Genomic DNA, 22354 nt, shown 5'->3' with positions numbered 1-22354 from the left:
ATCTTCTCACCTCCCTGTTTAAAAAAGTAACTGTTAGTGGCTTCCTATTGCCCTCAGGATACAATTTAAACTCCTTACCAGAGCTTATTTCTTAGACCCTGGTCTGGCTCCAGATTATCTTTTAGACTTCTTTGGTTTCTTCCCAGTAACCTCAACCCAACTCACCCAGATACACTTTCCAGCCTGACTTGACACAAATGAAGCAACATGTGGTTCTCTTAAGGCTATTCTTTGCACCTCTTACTTCCTCCCCATTCGGTCCTAATTTCTAATCAACTTCATAACTCAACAGCGACTAGAAACCCTTTTCTTCAGAAAAACCTTCCCTGAGTTCCCCTCTTCTCTTTCCTCCTAAGGCTAGATTACTGAGTCTTTCTTGCTTGCTTGCTTTCTTTCTCTGTAATGTATACTTTTAGAGAAATTATAATTTTATATAACATGTACACAAATATGTTTATAGTATCATGACTTATGAATCAGTATTTTAAGCTAATTAATAATTAGCAAGTTGATACAAATTAACAAATACCAATTACGTTTAAGCTCATTAGTCCTTTCCCTATTAAATAGGCTAAAGAGAAACTTAGAGCTTATATAACTAATTATTTGTAGTCAACCCATACAAATATCCCCAGTATTATCCCATACAGTAACACTAAAGACAACGTCCACTGAGCACTTACTGTGTGTTGGGAATGTGTTCATCTTTTACCTGCTTTATCTACACCCTACCACACCTTGATCCTATAGGGAGTATTAATATTCTCATTTTGCAAATAAGGACACACAGGGTTAGGTTAAAATAATACAGCTTTCATGGGGTGAAACTGAAATTCAAAAATAGCTCTGTGCGGTTTTAGAGTCTACACAATGCTCTCTTGTCCTCTCTTACCTACTTTCTATTGCTTTGTGAGAAGTTCTGAAATTCATTCTCGTTTTCTATAGGATTAAGAAAAGCAAATAATAAGAATAATAGCACTTAAAACTTACTGAGTGGTAACTCTGAGCCGGGCCCCCAAAACAACATTCTACATGTTACAGCTCACTGGGCCCTCACCACCACCCCATGAGGTGAGTACGCTTACGTCCCACTTTACAGATGAACAAACTGCAGAAGACATACACGGGCACGACGGAGCTGGGGTTCAATCCCAGGCTGTCTTGCCCCAGTGTCAAAATTCCTAATCTCTACGGTATATGTACTGTGCACAAAGTAATCGGGGCTGGCATGGGGTGTTGGGGGCAAGATCTTAAAAAGAATTTTTTTAACCAACATATTGAACATATGGCTAACTAACTGCCACGCGATGATCAGGAGACGCTTGTTAAAAAAGCGCACATCTAGGCCCCTCTTTGGACATGAAATCACTGTCTCCTTGAGGGAGAAAGGGGAGGGTTTTACCCTGAAAATCCACAGGTTTATCAAACGCCTACAGTACCTGACTTTTAGGACCACTACATTTTGTTCCAATTCAGTAGGTGTTTTCACAGCTACTTCAGAAACACGTAACCAGGACAGCCTTTCTTTTTCCACTAAGAAAGTAATCACGCTCGTCAAGCATTTATAGAATGGAAGCTTCGCAGAGACTGTTTGGGGCATTTGGGGTCCTTAAGCTGTGCTAAAGCTCGTAAAGGGAATACAGGGTCCCACCTTGATAGCTGATCTGATGCAGATCGGTGCCAACACCGCCAGATGAATTTCACCAGTTCAGAACACCACAAAGGCAAAATCGCAACCACAGTGCTCCCAAGAAAGTTTTGGTGTGTAGCCGCAAAACCCCCTTCCTACCCGGGGCAGGCCCAGCAGGAGAGGCACATCTGTGTCGAGGGCTGCCGTATGGCGGGCTTGAACACGGACGCTGGAGGCGAGGGAGGGCAAGACGCGACCAACAAAATGAAAACAAAAACAAAAAAACAGACCTCCTTTGTCCATTAGGTTCAATCTGCAGAGAGTTTCTATTTGATTTAGGAGTCTTCACTTTCATCTTAGGTCACAGAATCAGGCTTAATATTCAGAATTCCTTTATCAAAATAAAGTAGAAGTTTTCTCCTGCCTAGAGACAAATGACTTTACATGAAAAGTCACCTCTAGGTAAAGGAGAAAGCAGAAATATTCTGTAATAAAATGCTTTATATTTTATGTTAGTATTACAAAAATTCTCCAAAGCAGAAGGAATTCCCACTTAGAACTCATTATTTCTTAATTAAGGAGGTTGGCAGGGAGGGGGTGCAAGTGACGCTCCAGTAATGCCCAGGATTATTCTTGGTACAGTTTGGAATTTACGCTCCAAGCAGGATGGCGGTGGGGGAACCTTCTTACCCAGTCGTTAAGAGGAAAATCTTCTCTATTTAAATAGTTTACTATTGTGAAAAAATCATAGCAATACTTCTTTTTTTTTTTTTTTTTTTTTTTTTGTCAGGGAGGGGAAAGAAAAGAACACTGAAAAAAATTTTTCCTTTCAGAATACCTCTAAGAGGCAAAGCTGCTCAAGTGAATGAAGCGAAAACACCTGGTAAGTTTGGGAAGGAAAACACAACTGTGCAGAAAAAGCAAGCAGTGCATTCCTGGCAGGCAGTGAGGACAAATTGCCCAAAGGAGAAGATCAGAGAGTGAACGCTTCTTAGAAAAGCAGGGTGAGGGACTAAAGGTAGATGAGAGAAGTTTCTCGATCATTTAAGAAAAGACTAACAGTTTGGAAAAAGAAATGGCATTCTTTAACTAAAAAACCCAAGAATCTAAATTTCGAACATTCCAATAGGAGCATACTGGGACACAGGAAATGTTAAAGGGTGGAGGAGGTGGGGGGAAGTGGTCATAAACTCAAGGATATATATGTGTATGTAACTGGCCCTAAAGAAAGGAGATGGGAGTTTGGGACAGATGTGCTAAGGGAAGGATATTGCTGCCCATACCGTTGCCCAAGCTCCCCCATCCACAGTCCGCCATATTAGTTCAGGATGGGGTCCCTGTGATCCTGGAAACACAACAGACTCATTCCTGCTACTCTTATTTAATGCTTCCCTCTACCAGTCCCCGTTTCCCATCCTTCAAGACCTGGCTCAAGTCCTAGCTTTCCAATAAGCTTTCCCTGACTATTCCTCTCTGCACCGATTTCCCTTTCTGGGGATTCCAGTTCACTAACTGAAGCCACATAATTTGCCTCTTCCTTAGTCTTGTTTTCATCCTGACCTACGTTCCTTAGATTCCTGTGTTGTGTTTATCCTGCTGCCTCACATGGAGATGGAAAAACCATGGCTGATTCATGCCTTTGAAGGGTTTCCTCTAGGCTCAAGTGGGAGACAGAACTGGCGCTAGAGAATTTTCATCCAGGGTGGTGACCAAAGGGTCCAGTAATAATAGAACTGACCTAAAGAATCAGATGTAGGAACAGATGGAAACCTTTTAATAAGTCTTTTTTTTTTTTTTCTTTTTGTTGGTGGTGGCGATTGCGGGCAGTTTGGAAGGGCAGCTTGAAGTCCAACAGACATCACAAAAGAAAAAAAGTCTCTCAACTTCCTCACTTGCCCAGTGATGAAAAAGAAGAGTAGGGAAAGGAAAAAAAAAATAATAACTCAGCTTATTTCTCAGGTTTTATCTGGAGAATACACACTGTACTGTTTTTTTTTTTTTAAACTAGATGATGTATAAAGACTTATCTTTAAATTTTTTTTTAATCTTTATTTAGTCTACATTTATTTTTGAGAGAGAGAGACACAGTGCGAGCGGGGGAGGAACAAAGAGAGAGGAAGACACAGAATCCGAAGCCGGCTCCAGGCTCCAAGCTGTCAGCACAGAGCCTGACACGGGGCTCGAACTCCCGAACCGTGAGATCATGACCTGAGCCAAAGTTGGACGCTTAAGCGACTGAGCCACCCAGGCGCTCCTAAGACTTCTCTTTAAACACTGGATTACAGTCACTGCTTTAAATGAAAGAAAATTAACTGCAGGACTTATAAGCACTCTTCTGGAAGGATGTAAAATATTTCTCAGTCTCCAAAAAGAAAATCCAGAATTTTACATCAAGTAAGATTTTAAACTGATTCAGCATCATGGATTTGGAACACCTCATAAAATCTTACTGGATCACAGAGATGGAAGAAGAATATCCCATCCCTATACATACTACAAGGACATCCTGACAAAACCCTGACCTTTCAGTACAGATATGGGCCTCCTAAGAGGCTGCTGCGAGCTCAGGTACTGGCATATTGTGGGTATGTTAATGAAATTAAGAGTCTCGCTTGCGTATGAGAAATTTCATATTCAGAATGCAATAATATTCTTTTTTTTAATAGTCCATTTATATTTTGGCATTTCCACCTCCATCATCTCTGGTTATTTCCAACATCGCTTCATAAGGTAGCTGAGGCAGACATCCTCCTCATTTTCCAAGAAGCAGAGTGAACGCTGCTTTCTCTCTTGGACAAGGATTCTAAGGGAATGACCAACTGTCTCCACTTTCAGGTCACCGTCTTCCACTCTACCACGCCAAATCCACCTTTTAGATTTTCTGACTGAAACGCATTGAGAGCGAATCGTAGGTTACAAAAAGTGGGTGTAACTTCTGGTTACATAAACATCACAGACATACCAACGGTTGGGACAAAGGTACCTGAAACATTTAACGGATAAACGTGCAATCAAAACACCTCCTTTCTAAAAGGCTTCTTCCGTATAGCTCTCTTCTAGGCTAGGAAGTCATTTTAAAAGCAAATTATAGAACGTTGCCCATAGAGAGTATATCACAAAGACTTTGCTTTCCTCTTGATCTTGTCAGGGATTCCTACAGAGAAAGGGTAGTGGTCTCATCAACCGTAAAAAACAAGAAACAGTCTTGCTAGAAGACCCTGTGTGGGCCACCCAGTTCTATAGGTGCTAAGCAACTGTGTTTGAAAAATAAGCCAACCTCTCAGAACCTTCGTTAATAAATCCCTACTACTTTAGCATATTAAGAAGACTAGAGTTCATATTGATAAAGGCCACGGTTTAAAATATGAAATCGAAGCTTTCTGTGTGATTTCACCGGAGAACACTGCCCCGCTCTAACTTCAAAACGCTTAAAAAAAAAAAAAAAAAGAAAGAAAGAAAAGGGGGACGTGTAGGTCAAAGGTCTACTTCACAGAGAACAAGGACTCACATTAAAAACCAGAATCCCAGCCCACACAAGAATGCTGGAACCTGCTGGGGCCTGTCTGTACTCCCCATGTTTTAGAGTGTTTCCTAGCACTTACTCCGAGAGCAGGATGCTCTTTGTCCCTCGTGTATTTTCACAGAAGTCCATTTGCTTTCCTTCCCTGGCCTCTTTGCCATGGGCTATGTCCATCATCGGGCACGATCTATGTGGCAGAAGTTAGTGCAACTCCCTGGGGAAAAGCCTCTGAAGGCCAGATGGGTTATTTAAAACCAAAGTTTCCCCCCTTTCCTACAAGAAGGATTTTAAGTGACCAAGCTTTCCTTTTTATCCCAGTAATAGTTTTTATATTCCAAAGAGCGTTTTTTTTCACTTAGGTAATAAAGCTTGCAGAGCCTTTACGTTTACCTTTCTTGATCTATTTCTATATCCTCTAACAGTTCCTATAGAAAATACATTTGGTGCTGACCACTGATTACTGCTGCAGCTGGATTTCAAAAAAAAACCTGATACCATTTTCAGTACCCATTAGCTGAAATAACACAAGATGCCAAAAGAAACGAAATGGAATATTACTTAAAGAAAAAAAAAATCACCTTCGGCACAAAAAAAGTTCTAGAACGCAAAAAGGCCATGAACTAAAATATAAATGTGAGTAGACCGGCAAAGAAGTCAGGGAGAAATTTTGAACATCGCTGCAGGCTACAAGAGTGATTCTTCAGTTCGAACCGTATTGTGTCACTGTATGTCAAGAAGTACAAATCTCAAGTGCTTTGACACGCAGATTGTAAAAAAAAGGTTTAAGACTCATTTTCTGAAAGTCATGCATCTTGGAGTTTGCTAATTTTCCTTGTGAAAAATGTCAGGTCTACGGACAATGTAAAAACCTTTCAGAGAACATTTTGCTAAGCAATTCTGAGGTTCTAAATGCCTCATACACGGAAACACTTCGGCTGTATATGTGAGAAGCCATGGACAGGCAGAACAAAGGAAATAAGGACAGTTTCGCTGACTGGGTTGTTATTAGGTCATTTCCACTGGATCATGAGCCCCAGAGAAGTGAGGCATAGAGAGGTGCACAGTGGTCCCCCTTGCCATACACTCTTCAACGCTTGCCCTCCTTTGTGTCTTCTCACTGGTTTGAACCCCAATCTCTTTAACAGAACAAACAACATAATATACAAAAAGGCAGTTAGAACTTGTGTTATCTTCCTCTCTAAGTGAGAGCAATAAAGCCTAAGGAAAATAAACAAAGCGAAGTTTCCAGAGCCTTCTAGTTTCCGTGCATGTGTGTCTGCGTGGCCCCTCCTATCTATCGTGGCAGATCCAGTGCAGAAGGAAAGGAATGCACCACACTGAATTGCTGTTTGGGGGCGGTAAAACACTCAGAAACACTTAGAAAGGCACTGTATGCCCCCACCTCCCATTCTGGGATGCCCTCAACCGGCTCCTTCTAGAAGTATGAACACAAAGGAAGACTGCTTTGGACAAACTATGATCATAGACCAACGAAGATTTTTATTAGGCTAACTTCCAAATTCACTTCTTCAAATGAAGGGAACTAGGGTCCTGAGGAATCTTAATCTCTAACCTTCTTTGTGGCATCGACCCCTCCACCTTTAAAAAAAAACCATTCATCTATTTTAGACCTATTACTAGACACCAGAGATGAAGAGATGAGTAAAGAGGATCACTACTTGCAACCATCTAGAATTAACAGAACTAAGTTATTATGGGATGCTGGGTTTTCCTCAAAGCTGAGGCTCAGCTAATTCTAACCCAATCTATTTTTTTTTCGTGCATGAAAGTCTTTAGTGGGTCCTTACCTTAAATAAATTGCCAAACAAAATATCATTTTCTTCATGTGACTCAGCCTCACAATTACGAACACAGTTTCTTGTTTTCTGTGGGAGATGGAAGTAGGGGCCTATATTGTGTGGAACGCAGGGGTAAGTGAAAGGTGGTGCCAGCAGTAGCTCTGGAACGTGCATTAAAAAAAATCTAAGTAAAAGTTTGATTTCAGGTCAGTTGCTTCCTATACATAAAACGTCAACGGGGCACCTGGGTGGCTCAGTCGGTTGAACGTCCGACTCTTGGTTTTGGCTCAGGTCATGATCTCCCAGTTCGTGAGTTCCAGCCCCACTTAGGGCTCCACGCCGCTGGTACAGAGCCTGCTTAGGATTCTCTCTCCCTGCCCCTCACCGGCTCATACTTTCCCTCTCAGAACAAAGAAATAATAAAACTTTTTAAAAAAGTGAATAAAAACTAGTGTGTGACAAACTGGGCAGATATTCTGTGAAAGTGGTCAGTAAATAAAAGGCTGAAGCAGTTTCTTCTAAGAGGATTTTTACATGGACACACACTCATCCATACTCACACTCCCCACACACTCACACACGCATATGCACGCACACACACACACACACACACACACACACACACACAACATCCACGCCTCACTCTGGCTGTCGGGGCCCTTTGGCCAGCAGCATTGAAAACACTGTCTATGCCACTTGCACAACTGACCCAGGGTCGCCAGGGACCCGCTTTCCATACATATTCATCCATTCGGCTAACTCATTTGCATAAAGTTTGTCAATGGCCTGTGAAGGGAAACCTCCTCACACCCTTCCAAAACGTCTTCCAGAAACACGAAGGCTAACCCTGGGAGCAGGGAAGTATCAACGCTAAAAGCAAGGATTCTACCTCTTCGGGGTGAACCCTATAGTGGTCTATGAACAGAAACATCTTCTTGTCCTTTCTTAAACTTGTTTCCAAACTTTCACTGGATGTACAAAAAGAGATCACTAAAGCAGAAACAGAATTTTCTAGCGACCTTACAGCAAAACGGAAAGCAATCAGACTTCCCAATCCATGAGGTTTTACTTCATGGGCTATTAGTATCAGTGCATAGAAAACAAAAATTCAGGGGCACCTGGGTGGCTCAGTCAGTTAAGCGTCCGACTTCGGCTCAGGTCACGATCTCACGGTCCGTGAGTTCGAGCCCCGCGTCGGGCTCTGTGCTGACAGCTCAGAGCCTGGAGCCTGTTTCAGATTCTGTCTCCCTCTCTCTGACCCTCCCCTGTTCATGTTCTCTCTCTCTCTCTCTCTCTCTCTCTCTCAAAAATAAATAGTAAAAAAAAAAAAAAAAGTTTAAACAAAAAGAAAACAAAAATTCAGCCCTTGTTTGTCTTAAAATGAGGCACATGCAGGATCCACAGAAGCCTACCACGACAGAAGTGCTGAACACTGGAGCTGGAAGGATCCAGAAGGATCCCCTGGACCAAACATGGGCAGCATGTATGGCATACTTCCCAAGGCTTGGAAGTGGCAAATACCCACAAATTACCAACTAATTCTGTTCCTCAAGTGTCATAAAAGTGTTCAAGTACAAATAGCACTCAGAAGTGCACTTTCTAAAAAGCTTTCTCCTAGAGCTGGTATATACTTATACATGAATTTGTGTGACACAAGGTCCCCCAATTATCTAAAGAGCAAATCTGTCCTCAAGAATATATACACTATAGGCAACTATATTTTAGATTGTTGTAGCATTCTCTGAGAGGCTTCCCTGTTGGTACTATGATTTAAGTGCATTACAACATAGCAGGGTCTGACTGTTCTAAAATCATTCTCCATTTTGACACATCCTTTGGCGTTTTCAGGTTTATCCCTTAAAGTCATCGTTCAGGGTCCTCACATGGATGGAGACAACAGCCCTCAGCACTAATCCCTGCAGAGTGAACATTAACCGTTTTGCTGCACGGGTACTAGAGTATTCCATCTCTGTGTAGCAGAATGTCACGTTCCTATCTTCGTTCCTCATTTTGATTTCTGAACTAAACAATTTGCCGTTTATGTGGCGGCTGCCTCTTCTTTTTCTACCAGTTCTTCTTGCTCAAAGTAGAGCTATGACTGAGGGATTACAGAGGCGCGAGCACTTGGATGATGCCTCCTTCTTTCCCACCGCTGCAGAACTAAGTTCCTGTCTTTCACAGCAGCCCTTCTGTGCACTCACTGCTTCTCCTCCCCGACGTCTGCCACCCACGTCAGCAGCACAGCCGTTTCTCTCTTCTGATTTTCTTCTTCAGGTTCCTGGCTGTTTCTTCTGGTCTCTCCACCAATTTTTGGATCATGTACAAACAGCCTGATCTGTGTTGATAGTGATTTTCCTTTTTGCCAGGACATTAGCTAGATCTGGATTTTTTTTTTTTTTGCTATGCTTATAAGGTTATTGGGTTCTTAGAGTTCTCTTTGCTGGTTTTATAATATATACACATATACACACACATATATATGTATGCTTACATATGCATATATACATACTTTTAGTATATTATGTACATACTAAATTTATATACATGGCTGCACATATATTTTTTTTCTCCTGCGAATGGGAGTGAGCATTTAAGTATTTGAGAAAGCTGGACAGTAATAACAACATTACTGGGGTGCCTGGGTGGCCCAGCTGGTTAAGCGTCCGACTTCAGCTCAGGTCATGATCTTGCAGTTTGTGAGTTCGGGCCCCACGTTGGGCTCTCTGCTGGCAGCAGCCTGGAGCCTGCTTCGGATTCTGGGTCTCCCTCTCTCTCTGCCCTTCCCCTGCACTCTCTCTCTAAAATAAACATTAAATTTTTTTTTAAATAATAACACCACTAGTAAGTAATAAATAGGAACCACATCACCACCACAATGAGAGCAGTAACAATGAAAACAACCATTTCAGTTCTTACCATGTGCTACATACATGTTGGTCAGAGTGATTTACCTGGATAATCCCAATTAAATCTCACTCCACCACTACTAGAGTATATAATATTATCGCCACCCGAGAGAAGAGGAAGGGCAGGTGTGGAGAGGTCAAGCCCTGTGGAGGCCCACAGACAGCAATGGCAGGGCTCTTCAACAGGCAATCTGACTCTAAAACCTACACAATGTTTTTTAAGTTTATTTGATTATTGTGAGAGAGGGAGAGAAAGAGCCAGTGGGGGAAGGGGGAGAGAGAGAAAGAAATCCCAAGCAGGCTCTGCGTCAGCGCAGAGCCGGATGTGGGGCTCGAACTCATGAACCATGAGATCATGACCTGAGGTGAATTCAAGAGTCGGATGCTCAACGGACTGAGCTACCCAGGTGCCCCTAGAACCTACTCCATTAACCAGACGGCAAGGTGTCACCGTGCCTTTAGTCTAGCCCTTTATGCCTGATGGAGGCAGATCTGTCCAAGAGGTGATCAGCATAAAGTTTCTTTCAATGAATCAGCATAACACAGTAAGCATAACACGTTTCAGTTTATGAGTCATTTGAGTTACTAGAACATGTCTTCTAGAATTATGAAATTTTAATATCATGAAATCCTAGTAGCTAAATCTCTGAATAACTGATGATCATACCTTATATTATAAAGGTGAAAAGATCGTGGGAAAAAAGCTAGGTAAAACACTCCCAAACCACTAAAATACATATAGTTTTACCTAGGATTCTAAGAATGTTTAATAGCTATAAGACTGATCTAAGCAGAAATCGCTGTTATTCGTTAAGGATCAAATAATTGGGATAATGTTGAAAATAATTTAAGACATTATAAAAAATTTTTATATTAAAAAAAGATGTACTGAAAAAACACTCAAAGACTAATAGATTCCCGCAACTGGATACACAATATTGTTTAATAATAGTGAAGCATTTTTCATAATACACTTGATACTTATAAAAATACATATTAATCAGAATTTCAGTATTTATCCAAATCTGGCCATAAGAGGTTTATAGCATATTATATATCATTACCATCGCCACACTGCATGTTTCAAGTTAATAGCATATAATTATCTGGCTTGATATGTGGAAGTCATATTATATCTAATCATCTAAAATTGAGTCAAGGGCCATTATAGAAATACCCATATAAAATAATATCTCATTCATGGAAAATGGGTTCTGAAATCCCCCTGGAAAGGCCATCCCACCAAAGGCTGCACAAAAACACAAAAGTTTTAATGCAATATCCAATATGCCCAGATGCAATGGAAAATATGGGTAGAGAGGCAATGCTATATTTGGTACTGCACGTCTTTCTTTTTTTGAGAGAGGGAAGGAGAGAGGGAGCGAAGGAGGGGCAGAGAGGGAGGAAGAGAGAAAATCCCAAGCAGGCTCTGTGCGGTCAGTGCATTTCGAACTCACGAACTGTGAGACCACGACCTGAGCTGAAACCAAGAGTCAGAAGCTTAACCGACTGAGGCACCCAGGCTCTCCTCTTTATTTCTTTTTTAAAATCAAGAGTTTTCCTTCTCCAAACTAACTTTCTTTCCTCCTCCTTCATTTCCACGTTCTCTCTATTCTCACACCATGTTCATACTCTGACAGTCGGTTAGTCCTCTTAGGAACTCATTCAGCCGTATAAGCTTTTGGTCTTAGAGAAAGAATAAAGATAACTTTCAAGGATGTTATCTCTCAAACTCTCCGAAATTGCAAGACTAGTTTTTCCCCCTAATCCTTCCAGGACTGATAATTTAGCAAAATACAATAGTAAGGTATTACAAAGGAATGGAATGAAATGAAAAAAAAAAAAACAAAACAAAACAAAAAAAAAACAAAAAACGAGAGAGAGTGTAAGCCCCATTTCTTAGAATTATTACCTGATTTAACCAACCTGAGATTTACTATGGACCGATAAAAGTTTCTAAACACTTAAAACTTCTCTGCTCAGCTCATTGGGGCTGGGTAACCAAGAGGCTGCAGACGGGCTTGGGCCCAGGAACCACACGCACTGAGGAAGCTCTCCTCTCACGAGAAACCTCACATGCCTCCTTCCGACCTTTAGGACCTGCTTCTCTATGGAGAATAGGCTGTGGTGCCTTATCTTTTTCTCCCATAGTTCTCAGAAGACTCTGTTCTTGACAAACGCAAGCTCCAGAAGCAAACAGGCCTTGTCTGCGTTATGGTTCATCTCATTACTACAGTCTAGGACTACTGAATTCATTAACACGATCTCTTCAACTCTTTTTTTCTTTTTATCCCTTTACTCAAATAATCAGCACATGCAGGAACATAATTCTTCCTTTGAGGAGCGTTAAAAGTTCTGGAATCTGGCATATAAGTAACATCCCTCTAACAACACATATTATCTGGGGTAAGCCAGCTTTTATTTTGTAGCTACCAAATATATCAGAATTTTACAATTCAGGTATTTTTATACCAAAGGCAAAAACAAGTATGAAAAGATTAATAGATCTGGTCCCATTACGTTTTAGTTTAAAAAATGAGAAGCTGGAAGTTTACCTATGAAATATTATAAAAGTTTACAAATCTTAATAAAAGAAATAATAAGACAAAGAAAAACACTGCCATGGAAGAAAAAATGATTATCTTCTCAATTACAAAATATATACGATAGTAATAAAATCTTGTACCTACTAAAATGACAATTTTTACAAAGATAGTACCCAGAGGCACCTGAGTGGCTCAGTCGGTTGGGTGACCGACTTCATCTCAGGTCCAGATCTCACGGTTTGTGAGTTCGAGCCCTGCGTCGGGCTCTGTGCTGACAGCTCAGAGCCTGGAACCTGCTTTGGATTCTGTGTCTCCCTCTCTCTCTGCCCCTCCCCTGCTCGCGCTCTGTCTCTCTGTCTCTCAATAACAAATAAACATTAAAAAGAAAAATTAAAAAAAGAAAGATATTACCCAATGTGTACATGCTAATACACAGCCCTTGTGTAAATACATAACAAATCTGTAAAAGAGTCTAAAAATTTACTTAGCAATTCAGGCTTAAATTTATTCAAAGGAAATAATTAAAAATGCACATAAAATATTCATGGCATTGCTCTGGACTTCTAACAAAATGGGAATTATTAAATAAGATATATATATGAAACTATGCAATCATTAAAATGATGCTATAGAATCGAGTTTATTGATGTGAAAATATGTTTACAATATATTTTACTGAAAAGAAACAGGTTGCAATACTATATTATACAATATGGTCCAATACTACATATCTGGAAGAATATTAAAGTCATAATAGTAAATATGAAACATTATTTTTCTTGTTTTCTAATTTATTTGCAATTAACAACTATTTTAACGTAATGAAGAATAAAAGATATAAAAGAGATAAAAACTACAAAAAGAATGCCTTCAATCAAAAAGTAGTGATAAGGGATTTAACTGAATTGTGGCTTGGCACCATTATTAAGAGGTTGAATGGGATTAAACTGATTTGTAGTGAAAAGATATTAGGAGAATATTTAGATTATAAGAACTTCCATTATTTTACAGACACATTTGCATGACAATAATCTGCCAGTTACATTTACGCCTGTGTGTTCCTGAGAACAGTATTGACAGCGTTAAACTTTCAGCTCTTCTTTGATCTGTCCTGCATTTGCGGTATGTTTGGTCTATAGTTTCAAACTTAGAGCCCAGGGACTGGTCTTTGGAAGCAGTATCTTGAAGATGCATTGAGTGGTTGTCAATTTAATCTCTTGGTCATTGGTAGGTCATTGAGTTAACACATATCACATACTGTACTTCTAGAGCTACGATAATGACAGTGAAGAAAACAGCCCTTTTAAAAAGGTTGGCTGGTGATGCCACGCCCCAGCGGTTTGAGCACGTATCACACTCCAGCCTCTTACATCATAACTTTGGGTTTGTCGTTCCTTTTTTATTTAAAAAAATTTTTTTCTTTTAATGTTTCTATTTATTTTTGAGACAGAGAGAGACAGAACATGAGCAGGGGAGGGGCAGAGAGAGAGACACACACAGAGTCCGAAGCAGGCTTCGGGCTCTGTGGACACGGGGCTCGAACCCATAAACTGTGAGATCATGACCTGAGCTGAAGTCGGACGCTCAACCAACCGAGCCACCCAGGCGCCCCTGTCATTCCTTTTTTAAAATTGATAGAGGCAGAGGCGGAAAACTTCAACGTCACAGGGAATGTTAGAGCTTTTTGAAAAGAACTTCAGAGATGATTCGGTCTGACCCCTTGAGGTTATAAATATGGAAATTTAGGCCCAGAGAATAGGTAAGTGATGAGCCAAAGCAGAACCAGGGATCTTGCCTCTAAGCCCAGTCGCTTTCTATCATCATTTACTACCTACACAGAACACAGGGCTCTACTTTAGAAGGTGACTACTGGACTCCAGGATTAATGAAAAGGCTAGTGTCAGTGTGTATACAGACCTTGCATCTGGTAACTATACGGTGCCTGTCCAGGTTGAGGCGTACCAAAGCTTGTGCCATAGCTGAGAAATCCCGTCTGTCCCGGTGACTGAGACTGTGACAATCCACCTTCAGTCTTGATGCCTGCCCACAATGCACCTAAATCAGTTAATGACAGCTTATCTATATGTTCATTTCAAAAGCTGGTAAACACCCCCCCAAACACTCCCACAACTGTTCAGTCACAGATGCTTCCCAATATTATCTCAATAACCAAAGGTATGCAAGCTTAGAGTGCAATACCCTAACCTAGAACTTTAATGAAAACAAAACGAAACAAAACAGGAGTATTACAGATTTGAGTGACTGTTCCCATTGTCCTTTGTCTTTCCGATTTACCTTTTCTATAAAATTTAACTCCAGTGATACGATTTCTAGATTTAGTTTTGTTGTTTTATAAGAGGTTAAAAGATGATCTCCTTTAGAATCCAGTAATAGCCATAATTAAACTTCAACTAGATTGTTCTAAAAGTCACTGTGTAGATTAGTGTCAAAAATCAAAATTCTCTTTTCTTTTTTTTTTTTTTTTTGTCCAACTCCATGGAAGCAAACTGAAAGCTAGCTTAGACCTTTGAGGGGATTCCACGTCCCTCCAAAACCGATGAGGGGATTCCACGTCCCTCCAGAAGGGAGGATCGGAACGTCTTCCGAAACTCCCGGCCTGTGGTCCTCCAGTGCATCCACTTAGACTGTGTCGGGCACTACCAGAACTCCAGAAATGAGCTCACACAGAAAAGACAGAACGAACAGACACTAACCGTGGCCAGTCAGGCTCTCCGGGTCGGGGGTCCCTCGGGGGTCTTGGGGATCCCGGGCCGAGCCCCCAAATGTTATGCCCAGAATTCGTGATCCCCAAAGACTGCCAGGGAGCCAAGTCCGATGCAAAAGCAAAAGGGCCTTTATTCGAGCTAGCTCGAGCTCAATCCCCTACCTGCACCGACACAGCAGTGAGATACCGGGGAGCACAAAATTCTCTTTTCTAAGAGGAGATTAGAGTCTTTAGCCTCACAGCATTTTTTTCCTTTTTTTCTTTACTCTTTCTGCCACAAAGATGATTTTAGCACTCAATTCATTTTGAAGTCAGAGGAAACAATATTGGGCACAGAACTAAGCAACACAGGGGAAAATCTCCTCCCAAACACCCGATCCCACCAGAAGGTAAGCACGAAGCTAGGAGGATATTAAAGGACTGTATCATATAGAACAGCATAGTGATTTACAAACAAGTAAAGCTGACCAATAATTCCCTTTCTGTCCCTGATAGTTTCAAGTATTTATTCCAATATTATTGTTTTAAGTGTAGCCTAAAGTACGCTTTCTTATCATTGTAATATAAAAATCATGTGTTTGTGGCCTCCAAATACTTCCCAGAATGCCAGGCTGACATCCGAATTTTAGGACTTGGGTTTGGCAGTATTGTTGTACAGGGCTCAGCGCTGGATTGTAATTAAAGACAGTCATGAAAGTTAACAAGGGTCCTTAATTTCCACAGAAGGAAGAGAGCAAGTCTTCTGCCAAGCGAATCCACATTTTTGAATAATTTCACTTTGCACTTAAGATAAATGATATCTTTGGGATCTAGAAGACACAGTAGTCTCACAGTTTATTTCCATTTTAGGGGAATTTCATCAGTAGAATGAAGTTAGGTAACTTTCCTGAGGCAGTGGAAGAATCTGACTCTTGGCTGAGAGAGCCTACAGTAATTCCTGGCGTATCTCTACATAGCCTCATGATGATCTTAACATTTATGTCTTAAGAGAAGCTTAACATTTAACAAAATCTGACTTTTCCCCGCACAGGCAATCCCAAACCCGTCCTTATTAATGGTCCCTGGAAAGACACCTGACTCGGCCAGGTGGCTTGATGGCTCAAGAAACTCCCTTTCTTTCCATGTGGTCACCAACAGGGATTTCCCCCTGCTCTGTCTCCATTGGGGGTTCTATTAATCTGCTTTGAGCCTTCCTGTACCACCTCTGGTGTTAGCCTGGAGGCTCAATCTTTGTGATGAGAACAGATAAGGAAAAGCAGGAAGAGGTAGAAAACACCCTCAGCTGCACCTGTCTCCCGGGCTTCCACCCACAAGCCTGCAAACTCATCATACTGCTCGGCTCTATGCCAATCCAGAGAAGAGCGTTAAGCTCTCTTCTCCACTGATGTATTATTCCCACTATGATAAGATTTGCCTAGCTTTTCTTACAGGGTCTAAGTAAAAAGCCAGGGGGCACAAGTCCTGGGAGAAAGTCTTCTAAGACCATCTGGACCTTGACTATCAGCAGTTAAAAACCCTGACCTACGTGTTCTTCCTTCACAAGCAAGCAGAGGGGAGATGGCTTTTCAATGCGCTGGCCCAGGAAAAATAGAATGCCTGGTCAGAAGCACTGGGAGCATCTCTTTGTACTCAAGGCCCCAAAAGAGAAGGAAGACAGTGATCAGGAAAATGCTGAGGACTCAGGAGATTTATAAGCACAGATGGCCCTGGGGTCAAAGCCCTCGACATGGAGCCTTGCCCTTACCATCTCCCGACCCCCACCTCTCCCGTTAAAATCCCTATCCTTACTCTACCAGGTCTGATTTGAACCTCAGAATCTCTGCTCCTGGAACAATCATCTCAGACAATAGGGACATCCACTGATGGTTCAGTACTGGAAGGGTCCTAGACCACAGCCCCGAAAGTGGCAAAGGGCCCTACCATAATTGAATGGAGAGGAGAAGGAACAAGAGAGGAGCTGTGTGAGTGGCAGTCGAGGCAATGGCATGAAGGGCACCCTCTCCTGGCAGGCCTGGTAGGCCTCCAGCACTTTCAGGTTGTTTGCACCAGAAGATACATTCACACTTCAAATAATCAGGTTACAAATACATTTTGAGAATATAAACTGGGGACTGCCTCAACTCACATCATAGTGTTGAAGCTATGTAATTCAAACCCGAGGTCCTTTTTCCTCATTTAGCACAAGAATTGGTTAAGAGTTGATGGCAGATAAAATTGATCTATATCTACCATTATTTTCAGAAATCTTGCATAAAAGTTATAGAAATGCAAGGCAATTCTAGGAAGTCCATCTTATGGTTGTTTCTAAAATCTGGCTTAAAAATGCCTAGCTAGGAAAAAAAAAAAAAAAAAAAACAAACCTAGCTAGATAACTTTCAGTTCTGGGTAATTTCGAAATGAAACCATAAAGGGTGAAATCATATATAATTTACATTTTAATTTCGGTATATTTTATAAGAAATTTATATATAGTCGATTTGGTTTGGGGTAAAGGTAGAAAATAAGAAGGAATAAAGTAATTTGCCTTCTAATTATTAATGAAATGCTTAAAGAACATTATTTCTTTCAATATACTGCTATAAGCACAGATTTATTTATTTTATCAGTCCTTTCCTCCAAGCTTCCATGTACGTTTTCTTGATCGCTAGATTTTTTTCTTAAGGAAATGTTAATGATTCACATTCTTCCTACTCAAACAAAGTGCAATGTGTTTAAAATTGCAAGTGCAATTCAATTGAAGAAAAGGTATCTTGAAATTCTAAGATTTCTTAAAATTAAACTTTGGGGTTTTGCTGGATTTATTTTTAATTTACAGGTATTGACCCTTTAACAATGGAGTTAAATTACACCAAGATAAAGGTAATCTCCAGGTGGGAAGGAACAAATAGGGATGTGAGCTTTAAAGGTTTCCTGCTTTGCCTCTTCAAAGGGCAGCCCAAGCTGTGATATATAGATCACTTTTCCTAATGGTTGATAATGCTGAAATTTAAAAGTACTACCAGCCTCACGTTCAGAGCAAGGATTTGTTGAATTCTGTTTGTACTTCCCTAATCATAGCTAGGTATCTGATAAATAGGAAACGTATCTTTACCCTAAAAGACTTCATTCACAGAAGTTTTATCTCAAATACGCACTAAAATGCTTTGGATTCCACAACCAAGTGCTCAAGCAGCAAATTAAAAGTTGAGCTACAAATGGGGGCGGGGGGGGGGGGGGGGAAGGAGAGCAAGACGGCATACGAACCACGCAATCTATCTGCCACTGACGACTTCCAGAGAAGGAGCCGCCGCTTCTTACAAGGCTCGTTGAAAACAATCAGATGAAGAATTTAGACACAAAAGGTGATCACACCTTCTAAAGCGGCCCAAGATGGCAGTCTTTAGGTACCACTCCTATGAACCTTGCCCCCCCCCACAGGTATGCCCATTAGATCCCACCACTGAAGTAACGGGATTACTCACCATATGAGGAAATTCCGTACGGCTGTCCTGGCTGTGGGTATGTGACATATGCTGTAGCTTGTTGCATTCCTGTGGTAAACTGTGTTTGCCCATATGCAGCCATAGTTTGTGAGGAAGGGGTAGGGAGAATATGTGGGTATGGTCTGCTATTTGTCAGAAATGACAGAAAATAGAAAGCCCATGCATTAGATGGAAACATGCAAGGTAACTGATTAACAACCATATCACAAATTGCAGTTAAAGACGGTCTCTTCAAGTATAACTTGCAAATACAATACACAAAGTACTGAAAAACTTCAGTATCTCTTCTAGGTGACGCTCAAAAGAAATTTGTGTCAACACATTTACGGCTCTGTGAAATGCACTTTAGTTTAAATCAAGATGTAACATGTGGGCACAAAACATGACTTGAAATAAGGTAAAAGACTACTCAGAAAAGGCATTTATTGAGAGAAAATACATCTTACTTGGAAGGGTAAATCTGTGGTGGGGAGAACTGGTGAGTTGGTCTTGGGCTGAAGCTACTGCTCCCAATTGCTGGAAAAAAAAAGAAAAAGAACACATAACAGTCAAAGCAAAATACGAAATCAGCATAAAGCGCTGATCTAGTTTGAACGACAGGTAGCCCATACGAAATGGCCAGCATTCAACCTTTTGGGCCTGAAAAAAAAACCAAAACGGCAATTTCATGCGATCAACCCAAGCGAAAATCTGCGGAACAACCTTTGGGAACTGATGAAGTGGTTCTAAGTTTAGATTAGGTCTTAGAAAGTGGTCACAATCATCTGAAATAGCTGGCAGCTGCAGGGTAAGAGGACAAGGAGTCCTGGCCACTGTGCAGAAGGGCCCGCTCAAAGGGGGGCGGGGACGAGGGTGAATTTGCAGGGCTGGGCGGGACCAAAAGGTCACCTGGCCTATTGTGTGCGCTCAGGGACACACACACACCTGACCCTGGATTAACGGGAAACGCAGTCTAATCTTCTCCCAGGTGAGCAGAAATGGGGCCGCTCCTCATTTGCCTGCGTGAATTTAGCAACATTTTTTAGTAAAAATGCATTCCTACAGCGCTCTTAAATTTCTCAAGTTGCAAGCGAAGCCTGATCTTTCTTGTACTGAGGCAGTGTTCCTGGGCCTTTTTCAGTGAAACATGCTTAACTTCAGTTATTTAAGTTAAAAAAATAAAATAAAATGTTTTTGTTGTTGTTTAAAGAGGTTATTCAAACATTCAAGCAGAATTTCATTTCTTTTTAATCACATATACTCAGTAGGTCTCAGAAATGCACTAAACTCTGCCATTCTTTTACACTCGTCCTGAACTAAAACAAAAATCCATTTTTGTTAACATAAGGCCTTAAAATGGTAGTTCTCAGCTTTATTGTAAATAGGGGCGATTTTATGTACAATATATATTACACACACATATATATACCCACAGCTCTATGTGTTTACATGTATTACATATAAATATATGTAAATACCCCTATCCTCTACCCTGCTAAGATGTATAGTCTTTGGGTACAATTACAAGATATAATAGGTTCATCATCTTCTTCCAGTAGTAATCACAGTCTTCAGGGGCTCTATTATTTATGAACTATGCTGCGTATTAAAATCCTTCTAAAAGCTTCCATGCGCTCAAAGTCTGATACATTTTTCATAACGTCACATCAGTCCACGTATACTTCTCAAGCTCAGTTTTCCATTTGGGTTCGGGAGAACAGCGGTAGAGTTGGACCAGAATCTGGATCCGGAATGATCCTTTCCTTGTAAAGCAAGCCGGCCTCACGCAGTGACCGCAGATCCAGATTCATACCACTGCTGCATGCCAGCTGCCAGACTTCAGCCACGTGGCTCTCAGTTTGGCAGAGTCGGGGTCCGCATTAAAGCGAGGGCAGGCCAACTCAGCTGGTGCGCCCCGACCTGCGGGCACGTGTTGAGTCACTATTCCGCACCAGCCACCGAGCTAGATGCCGCAGATGCAAACGCGCAAAGACAAGTTCTGTCACGTGTGGGGAGGCTGACACACAAATAGCCATGGGGGGATTAGTTAAATATTGCAATTTATAGAAGGGAGGGATTAGTGCGAGCACACTTGGACAACAAGGACTACCACCTGCCCAGGTCATCCTCGACTACAGCCTTTCCTGTTCTCCTTTGCTAAGCCTGAAAAGAGACCAAGGGCAAAGTAGATATACCCGGCAGAGTAGCTGGAGGAGGAATACCTTCCCTGGACAATCACAGTTCAAAACGACTTTAAAAAATAAATAACTAAACCAGAACAAAAACGCAATGCAACCAGATGGTGGAAGCCACAGAAATCCCTTTTATTCTTGCCCAGCTCTCTCCCTGGGTTTTTCAAACTATGGGTCAGGACCCATGATCACAAACTCAGCTTCACAGGTTGCACCCAGAAGTTTTTCACAGGTAAACAGAATAACAGAAGAGACTGTATCAGGCTTATTACACAGGGTGCGGTGAGTTCCGTGAAGCTTTAAGGTTGAATGTGGAGGATAGGTGTGTACACATGAAGAAAGAGATCGGGGTTCGGGGGGGGGGGGGCTCAGCGTGTGGTAATTGAGCACAGGTTCTGGAATCAGAATTTAATTTTGGCTCAGACTGAAGTTCCAACTCTTCTCTTTGATCTTGGTCCACACAACACGATTGTCTGTCCCCATTTTACATATGGGGCATAGAACTTAAGTAACACATTCGAGCAAATAAATGGGAAAGGTGGTATTTGAACCCACGACTGCCTGACTCCTTCCATCAAAACATACTATTTCCTGACCTCCTGTGAAGAAACAAGAAACCTCAGAATAATCTCATTTTCCCTCCCTCCATTTCATGAGTCACAAGTCACCCATCCCAAATCCAGATACTGCCTGTTGAGCTGTTCTGCACACGCCATCCCCGCTCCCCTGTCCCGGCTCTCGTTAGCCTCTGTCACGTTCCCTGTGTCCCATCTGCGGGCCTGAACGCAATACTGCACTGCCACCACAGTGATCTTTCTTAAATGGAAACTTCTTTATGTCCATGTTCCAGCTTAGGAGCTCTCAACTGTGCTCGTGTTATCCTTAGGAAAAGTTCCAAATTTCTTGGCAGAGTCCAGAGATTCAATCATCCCCCCTCCCCTGGGTTTGGTAATATGTAGCCTGCTTGGAGTTGAGGACTGCCCACACATGCCATGCGTGCTCATCTTCGTCTCGGGGGGCTCTTCAGACCAGACCCTCTGCACTCTAAGGCCTTCTCCCTGCCTGACAAACACTCCTCCAGTGGGACTCAAACATCGTCTTCTCTTTCGGATAATATCTTTCTTCTCTGTACCTTTTTGAAGTGCCGTAAACATTGGCCATGTAGCACTTAACCACGCTGCATTATAGTTAACATGTGTATAGATGTTCACTTCCTCTGCTAACCATGAGCTTCTGGGGCCAAGGACCCCTTGCTCTCTTTTGTTTCCTTGGCACCCGACAGGGCCTGGCATGTGGGAAGAAATCAATCAACAATATGAAGAATGTGAAGAAATAGGTCATAAGCAAAGTAGATTTTTTTTAAACCCTGATGATGTGAAGGATGGTTAAATTTTTTGCAGTTATGTGTAAACATACAAAATAAATCTGATTCAGTCCTTTGGCAATATAATTTGGAGTGAACAGTATTTTTTTTTTAGTTTATTTTTTATTTTGAGAGAGAGAGAGAGAATGAACACAAGCGGGGGGTGGGGGGGGGGAAGAGAGAGAGAGAGAGAGAGAGAGAGAGAGAGAGAG

At 41.5% G+C, this 22354-nt stretch overlaps 1 protein-coding gene across 2 annotated transcripts in view; it reads right to left on the bottom strand.

The window, feature by feature from the left end:
• The window catches only part of EYA1 (EYA transcriptional coactivator and phosphatase 1), a 165093-nt gene that overhangs the window by 112314 nt on the left and 30425 nt on the right, over positions 1-22354 (bottom strand). The window contains exons 4-6 of one of the 2 annotated variants that reach the window (XM_049633285.1): positions 19055-19124; positions 18588-18733; positions 14319-14456 (exon numbers count right to left, since the gene is read on the bottom strand). In XM_049633285.1, coding sequence (XP_049489242.1) covers positions 14319-14456; positions 18588-18733; positions 19055-19124 — 354 coding nt within the window. Of the gene's footprint in view, positions 1-14318; positions 14457-18587; positions 18734-19054; positions 19125-22354 lie in introns of those variants that run through there. The other variant, XR_007458488.1, reaches the window with a different exon arrangement.

The sequence above is a fragment of the Panthera uncia genome, chromosome F2 (assembly GCF_023721935.1).
Source record: "Panthera uncia isolate 11264 chromosome F2, Puncia_PCG_1.0, whole genome shotgun sequence".
Taxonomy (NCBI): domain Eukaryota; kingdom Metazoa; phylum Chordata; class Mammalia; order Carnivora; family Felidae; genus Panthera; species Panthera uncia.
This window is presented reverse-complemented; position numbering and strand designations above follow the sequence as displayed.